The sequence below is a fragment of the Zerene cesonia genome, chromosome 11, assembly GCF_012273895.1.
Source record: "Zerene cesonia ecotype Mississippi chromosome 11, Zerene_cesonia_1.1, whole genome shotgun sequence".
NCBI classification, from domain to species: domain Eukaryota; kingdom Metazoa; phylum Arthropoda; class Insecta; order Lepidoptera; family Pieridae; genus Zerene; species Zerene cesonia.
The window spans coordinates 1,729,092-1,737,556 of record NC_052112.1 but is presented as its reverse complement, the minus strand read 5'-3'; the positions used below and the strand labels follow the sequence as shown (position 1 = coordinate 1,737,556).

General features: G+C 37.4%; 1 protein-coding gene across 6 annotated transcripts in view; it reads left to right on the top strand.

Moving 5' to 3' along the window:
- LOC119830122 (neuropathy target esterase sws) overlaps positions 1-8,465 on the top strand; it is a 31,082-nt gene that overhangs the window by 6,386 nt on the left and 16,231 nt on the right. For 4 of the 6 annotated variants that reach the window (XM_038352986.1, XM_038352988.1, XM_038352985.1 and 1 more), the window contains exons 7-16: positions 196-276; positions 993-1,115; positions 1,782-1,877; positions 2,831-2,923; positions 3,531-3,662; positions 4,104-4,142; positions 5,316-5,412; positions 6,187-6,395; positions 6,974-7,129; positions 7,772-7,928. In XM_038352986.1, the coding sequence (XP_038208914.1) occupies positions 196-276; positions 993-1,115; positions 1,782-1,877; positions 2,831-2,923; positions 3,531-3,662; positions 4,104-4,142; positions 5,316-5,412; positions 6,187-6,395; positions 6,974-7,129; positions 7,772-7,928 (1,183 nt within the window). The remainder of the gene's footprint in view (positions 1-195; positions 277-992; positions 1,116-1,781; positions 1,878-2,830; positions 2,924-3,530; positions 3,663-4,103; positions 4,143-5,315; positions 5,413-6,186; positions 6,396-6,973; positions 7,130-7,771; positions 7,929-8,465) is intronic. The other 2 variants (XM_038352990.1, XM_038352987.1) reach the window with 2 other exon arrangements.

The following is an 8,465-nucleotide window of genomic DNA, read 5'->3' as shown; positions in this document are numbered from 1 at the left end:
ACCGGCGTGAAAAAGTAGCATGCTACTGTGTTTCGTATGATGAGTGGGGGAGCCGGAGGCCCGTCTTCCAGACCATTCATTATTCCAGTCGAGCGAATTAATGCCACTGCTGATGATATTATGTGGTGGTAATTGCTTACTGTCTGAGGAACCACAGATTTCGTTTATGACAAACAAAATATACCTTTTCCACAGATTATAATGGTGCGTTTGCAAAGAGTTACCTTCACGGCACTGCATCAGTACTTGGGTTTGAGCGCTGAACTCGTCAACCCGGTGAGTTATAATCTTTGTCGGTTTAGTAGCTGCATCCCGCGGTTTCACCCGCGTAAGTCCGTATCCCGTAGGCATATGGGGATAGAAAGTTGCCTATATGTTATTCCAGTTGTCCAGCTGTCTATGTACCAAATTTCATTGCAATCGGTTCTGTAGTTTTTGCGTGAAAGAGCAACAAACACACACACACATCCTTATAAACTTTCGCATTTATAATATTAGTAGGATAGGATTAATGCAACGAATTTTATTTTTAATTATCTCTTCGCACGTGTCTTTGCTCGCGTGGACTACAATTTTTTTGCGTAGTGGTGGTATTTTTTTCCTAGTAGTATTTTTGATAAAGAGCAGTATGACATTTGGTACTACTGTAGATGCGTACATCTGATCAACTTATTACTTTGGCAATAGACTAACTTATAAACCTCTATCTTACAAGACCCATTCAATGATTAAAAACTTACATGAAACGCTATTAAAACTAAAAAAAAAAATACGAGTTATAGATAAAATTTGTAAAGTGATACATATCTCTATAGAAACCGCTTTCCGAACCGGAGGTAAATGTTGAAACTGTGTTACGAGGATTCAAAAGGGCTTCTTTAAGAATTCTTATTGAATAAATAAATGTTTAAGTTTGATTTTGAGCTTGATCTTGAGTTTGAGTTTGAGATTGAACTTGAGTTTGAGATTAAGTTTGAGTTTATCACGTCCAGGGTCGCGAGAAACGGCGCCCCACCACCGTGGCGTCCTCCCCCGGGAAGGGCGCGAAGGGCACGCACGACGCGGGCGCCGCCGCGCACTCGCCGCACCACAGCGAGCGGAACCTTCTCGAACACGTGAGTTATCGAAGCGTTTCTGAATCGCGCTAACGAAGTGTGTTCGCTACAGGGTATTTATACAACTTGGCAACGTGATTCAAGGGGGGCCAGTAGGTCCTAACCAGTCTACCCGACTGGCCAAGGCTCCTCCCCCCCACTTTTTGATGGAAGAATTACCTTCCTTCCTCTACAAGTAAACACATAAGAAAAGAATGGGAAAGGCATGACACAGAATGACTTAGTTAATTTTTCACGGATTACATATAATATTTACATCGCTTCATTACTTGGCGTAAAACAGTCGCTCTCCGCTCTCTGTCATGCTTTGATGTTAAGATTATCCAACAGATTTTGATGGGTTTTTCCTTAATTATGTGTTTCTTAATTCCTTAAGTGATTCGAGAAGAAGGTTTTGCGATTGGAAAATTTCATAGGTAACAATTCACATATCATTTTTCTAGTTTTATAAATACTAAACAAAACATTTTCTCATCTGTGTGAATTTTAAACTCTATTAATTGATTTGATTTAAATAGCTAGTGTTTTCCATCTGTCCCAATACTCCCATGTTTCTGCATTGATTTGATTTGAATACCCTTTATTTTCGTAAACTGTACTATAATTGATTTGTTTACCCATAATAACACTTGTTTCCACATGTATATAACAACTATAAATTAACAGCAAGACGCGGGCGTCGCGACGTCGTCCCCCATACACATTCAAGGCAGAAAATCTAGACCGGACATGATGCCTGATATAACGTCTAACACGCCGCAGGTATGGTTTTTTTAACGCTTTCACAATAGCCTGTATGTTTGCATGTACCCGACTCTTGTGACTCGATTTTGACCCACTCTACAACGATAAGATTGATCTCATACTTGGTAGATAGAATAGAAAGAAAGAAAGAAAGAAAGGAACATTGATTAATCAGGGACAGCACAACACACTAATGAAAGAATTTATACCAATAAGAAATAACAAATAGATAAAGATATGAATATAAAATTACACAACAACGAAATATGATTTGATTTGAATATGTAGTACAAAACAAAGGCAAATCAAATAAAAACAAACAGCAGATAGGAGAAGTTTGTCATAGCGACCCTGACAAAAAAGAAACTGATCAGCATATGCTGCAATGTTAAGAACATTGACAGCTGTTTTTCAGTGTCTATTTATAACTAAGGTTTCGAGGTGCGACGCAATGAGTAAGAAAAATCTTGATAGAGATATTTAATTTTTAGTTTTATAGCATTGAAATGCTTTATAAATGAGAAATTTTGAAACGACCCGCGTTTTATGTGTGTCAAAAAACGCGGGTTCGAATTCCTCCCGCGTCGTGATCAAATTTTTCTATTCTTTTAGAATTTCTCATTTATAAAGCATTTCAATGCTATAAAACTAAAAATTAAATTTAACAAAGGCCGCGTTCCATCGATACAATATTGTAATCATTGAAATAATGTTTCGTATTGGTTGTGATGGTTCTTTATCATCTCAATAGATCGCGTGGCGTGCCTCTTAGGCACATAAAAGAGAAAGAGTAGAAGAAATTCGTTTACTGTGGCGGGATCACGCGTGGCCGAGACGCTAGGCGTTGCTACGGTTTGGCAAAAAACGCGGTTTTGAATCCCGCCTCGTGATCAAATTTTTTTCTATTGATAGAGATAGATAATTAAATAAAATAGCAGTTCTTTTAAGTACATGGTAAAATATATTTCCAGCAACAACCCGACGTGCAGCAAACATCGTCCTTCCAGAGGCCGAAAGAGGGATCCTCCTTCAAGAAACACAACACTGACAATCTTGATGAGCAGGTATGTTTGTTCTTTTCATCACTGACTTGATTTGATTATTTGATTATTGACTGTGCTTAAAAAGAAAAATTATGCTAGAACTAGCTGCGCCCGGTGGTTTCAGCCACGTTAGTCCGTATCCCGTAGGAATATCGGCATAAAAGTCGCCTATAATATGTTATTCCAGTTGTCCAGCTATCTATGTACCATTTTTCATTGCAATCGGTTCAGTAGTTTCTGCGTGAAAGAGCAACAAACACACACACATCCTTACAAACTTTCGCATTTATAATATTAGTAGGATATAGTAGGATAGTAGGATAAAGGAAATATAATTAAGAGCTATATATGAATCGAGTTTAATGAAAATTTAATTAAGTCCCATTTTCTGGTAACGACTATCTTGAATTTAAATTTGACATTACTACACATAGAATAAAACAAATTTGCTTTCTCTGTCTGTCCCTGTGTCACTTTGTATGCTTAAATCTTTAAAACTGCGCAACTGATTTTGATGGTGTTTTTTAATAGATGGAGGAAGGTTTATATGTACATATAATAAAATAGCTATGAAAAAGCTAGTAGTGAATAATATTTTACAATGTTGGTTCACTCTTTCAAATTCCAGGCGCTTATAGCAATAGCTACAGAGGCGTTCGTAAAGGAGCTAGGTCTGGAGGACGACACCTTGTTGAAAGGGAACGTGCAAGTGAGAGACCTCCCGGCAGGCACGTACATCATGAAAGAGGAGAGCCATAAGGTAAGAGAATGAGTTGAGAAGAGAGAGAGTTGGTAAATACCAATTAACAAATGTTAAACCAAAAATTCATAAAATAAGACATAGTTGACTATAGAATTTCTTGCTGGCATACATAAGGAAATAAAAGACAGAAGATAAGAGATAGGTAGAGTTGTGAATAGCTAATAAGTTTCTTGCCGGCCGTAATTCACTGCTGGCCAAGTGCGGGTTGGCAGATGACAATATTATCGATGTTTTAATTCTTGGACTTGCCGGTTTTTCACAATGTTTTTGAAACTAATAATGGTTTTTTTCACATACCTCTCACTGATTGACTTCCTTTACAAATTTAATTTTATTATAATTACAATCCATATTAATTTATATAGATATATAGATTATTATTAATAATCATAATTCCTAGTGAAAGAATAAATATTAATAATTTTTAATTTCCCCAAGCTCTTTTATAATATCCCCGGTGAGCCAGAAATTGTGCAGGTATTTATAAGAATTAGTTGAATGGGCCTGCCATGTGGATGCTACCTACATTTTGTACCATATCATATTATATTCTTAAGTTATCGTATACATATATAATATATAGTTAATAATATAAAGGATGTTTAACAAACAGAAAACATTTACATAGAAAATCGAAACATATATTTATCAAACCATATGCAAAATACATAAATCCCTTTTGTAACTAAAAATATTAGATAGATATGGGATTAATATCGACATACTCTTAACAGCATACAAAAATAATTAATGCACATTGACTTAGATGGATAATGCATAAGATATCATTTGTGATAAAAATTTATTTACTTTTGCATTGACTAGTATAGATTTTATACTTAAGGTAAATGTGGATATGTATTATATTTAAGGTTTTTTCAATTAAGCATCATATGATTTATTGATAAGAATTATAGAGGGTTAGAGAGAAACTGTATCAAAGTAAATGTTTAAAATGTGATTTATTTGTTCATAGTCTCCGTACAAGTTTCTTTTGGAATTATTATATACTAGCTGCGCCCCGCGGTTTCACCCGCGTAAGTCCGTATCCCGTCTGAATATCGGCATAAAAGTTGCCTATATGTTATTGCAGTTGTCCAGCTGTCTACGTACCAAATTTCATTGCAATCGGTTCAGTAGTTTTTGCGTGAAAGAGCAACAAACGCACACACACATCCTTTCAAACTTTCGCATTTATAATATTAGTAGGATTTACAATACTTTTGGATAAAGATGGCTCTGTTCTTACTGAGGTGATAAGAAAAAAAATTGCATTAGTAGTAAAAGGAAAAAACTAATAACAGAATGTGAACATAGTTTATCAATTTTGATCTTTGCTTCATCTTAAAAAGATCCGGAAGAGAGTGTGGGATTATAGCTTCATAGAAAGAGAGAATCTACATGTTTTTATTAGAATGATAGTTATAGGTGCAGTTAAAATTTAAAATGAACATTTGATATTGTTATTAAAGTATAGGAGCCTAAGGATTCATATAACTGCACTTGTAACGTTTTTATGCAAATAAAGATTTTATTTTTTATTACATATTATAAAATATCATAATTATTGGTGTCTTCATTTGACACAAACTGTTTCGGTGTCTGTCATATGATTGTGCGATCGGTTGATAACTCTTTATATTATGACAGGACGTGGCATTGGTGTATCTGCTATCTGGGGCTCTGCTGGTCTCGCAGAAAGTGGCTGAAGGGGAGGGGGAGGTGCACATGTTCACAGCTTACCCCGGTATGTTTTATATGAAAATGTATAAAATATGGGTAAAATATATGTTCTATGGTATTTATGTATTCCAACCACCTTGGTATTGTATAGATGCATTTTGTGCTCATTCCACAGATGGATTTTCTTAGTAAAGTAGATGTTTATATTTCTGTTTTATGATATGATATATGTCTTTTTATATTTTTTGCTAATGGGGATAAAATATTGCTATAATGTGTACGAAATGACGCACACATTCTGAAGAAATGAATTAATTAAAAAATAATAAACAATTGTTTTAAGGGGTACCGTTGCTTTAAGTGAGGTGCAGGATGGTGCAAAGTTTCGCATGTTATAGTTTTACATATCGCACTCAAATATATGTATTGTCGGCAGTTAAGTTCCCATTCTTATCTGCTTCCTTATATTGTTGCTGTGCCCCGCGTTTTTACCCACGTAGTACCTGATGTTATATAGCCCTAAAAAGGAAAGCATCCTTAAAAAATAGCCCATCTAACACTAAATCGAACATTTCAAATTGGGCCCGCAGTTTCTGTTAAGCGCGTTCAACCAAGCAAACAAACTCTACAGCTTTATAATATTAGTATAGATACAATTTCCCAATATTCACATTCGATTTCCAAACGTAAGGAGCGTTTCCATTCCATTAAAGTTCAACCCATACTATATGTAATGTTTTTATTTTACAACTTGAGGCGAGGTGGTTCATAATATATTCTATGTTTGTTAACTTGAGGCGAAGTGGTCTATAATATATGTTATGTTTGTTAACTTGAGGCGAGGTGGAGGGCGGGCTGGCCGTGCTGACCGGCGAGCCGAGCTTCTTCTCGATCCGCGCGAAGCACTTCTCGCGCATCGGGCTGGTGCCGAAGAGCGCGGTGTACGGCGTGATGCGCGACCGGCCCTCCGTCGTGCTGCACATCGCCAGCTCCGTGGTGCGCCGCCTGTCGCCGTTCGTGCGCCAGGTGGACTTCGCGCTCGATTGGGTGAGTGTTACACTATCCCACCCCTCCTTTACATCATTACACTGTGGCTTTTCGGCTTCGCGCTTGATTCGATGAGTGTAACACCCTTCTCCTCCCCTTTGTCTTTCTCGCTCAGGCTTTTCGGCTTCGCGCTGGATTGAGTGAGTATTACACCATCTCTCCCTCCCTTGCTCCTTGGGCTTTTCTACTTCGCTCTCCATTGGGTGAGTGTGACACCCTCCCTCCTTTTCCCCTACAGCCATTCTACTTCGCGCTTGATAGGGAGAGGGTAAATCCCGCCTCCTACACTCAGCCATATAGTTGCTTATAATGCCGTGTAGCTAGCTAGGGGTGGTGTGCTTTGCTAAGCAAATTAACAATAGATCCAAAATCTTCTTCATACCAATATTAGTAACTTCCATAGCGTATAAAACACACAAGAAAGTTAATCAATATATTTTCTGTGTTTCCAACTATAAATAACTATATACAAATTATTATATATATAAATTACCTATACTATAACTATAACTATTATTTTTACAAAATCGGCCACTCTCTCCCACACACAATTTTTCATAGAACGCAATAATTTCCAGGTTTTCCTCGAATCCGGGCGAGCGGTGTACAGGCAGGACGAGGAGTCCGGCTCCACGTTCATAGTGCTCAGCGGCCGCTTGCGGTCCGTCATCACGCACCCGAATGGCAAGAAGGAGCTCGTGGGGGAGTACGGGAAGGGAGATTTAGTGGGGATCGTGAGTAGCTTGGACTTTAGTTGGGGTTGTGATGGGATATTAAGGCAATGTAATCTCTTACAGCTATATATTAATTGTTGATTTAAATATCGATTATTGAGGGGGGATCACGGGTGGCCAAGAGGCTAGGCGTTTTGGCAAAATGAAGCGGGTTCGAGTCCCGCCTCATGATAAAAGACTTTTTAAAATTTATCACTTGTATTTTAATTAGTATATAATACTGTTTATGCATTTGTCGAAAACTTTTTTATGAAATGAAGCACAGTTTTATGTACACACAAAATCGACTTCTACTTATTTAACTCGTATTAAATAAGTCTCGCCTAATTGTATATTCCTGTCCAATAGGACACTTATAAAAAAACACCAGTAACACTAGAAACTATTTCTCAGTTAGAAGAAAACTGAATTGAAATCAATGCATCCGCTCGGGAGATATAATGCCACAGACACAGACACACACGTCAAATTATAACACCCCTCTTTTTACGTCGGGGTTTAATAAGCACAATTTTGTGTATTCTTCCGGAAGTTCTATTTTTTCATAGTATTAACAACGTTGCTTTAATGCTAAGTGTAGTGACGTCACAAATAACAGTAAACACATTATAAAATGTCTCAATTTAACCCATTTTCCCACAGGTGGAAATGGTAACGCAAACTCGCAGAAGCACAACGGTGATGGCCGTGAGGGATTCGGAATTGGCCAAGTTGCCGGAGGGCCTGTTCAACGCGATCAAACTTCGATTCCCGGTTGTGGTCACGAGGCTTATTAATCTGCTCGGGCATAGGATTTTGGGTGAGTGTTTATAGTTTATTAGTAACTACTTTATACTCGCGGCTTCGCACGCGTTAATTCGGAGTAGTCTAATAGATGTTATTATACATATAAACCTTCCTCTTGATCACTCTGTCTCCTAAAAAAACTTTGATCAAAATCCGTTGCGTAGTTCTAAAGATTAATTATACATAGGGACATAGGGACAGAGAATGTGACTTACTTTTGCTATGTTGTGATGTATTGCAATATGTTCAGAATTATAATTTTTATTAAACAACAGAATATTTTGTGTGAGATTTTTTTAATGGGTGATCAATTTTTTGGAGCTCTTTAGCTGTATAGTGTCGTGGGGCCTCACTTGAATTTTTTTTTTTATATCTGATTATAAGCGATCACCACCGAAACTACACCGAAACATAAACTTTGCCGAGGTAGTGCCTCTGCGAACGCGCTACCCGCTTTTAAAGGGAAAAGGATAGGGAAAGGATTGTCGATTCGAAATAAGGAATAGACGGATAGGGTGAAATAAAACGAACGGACATACGAAACAGCAGC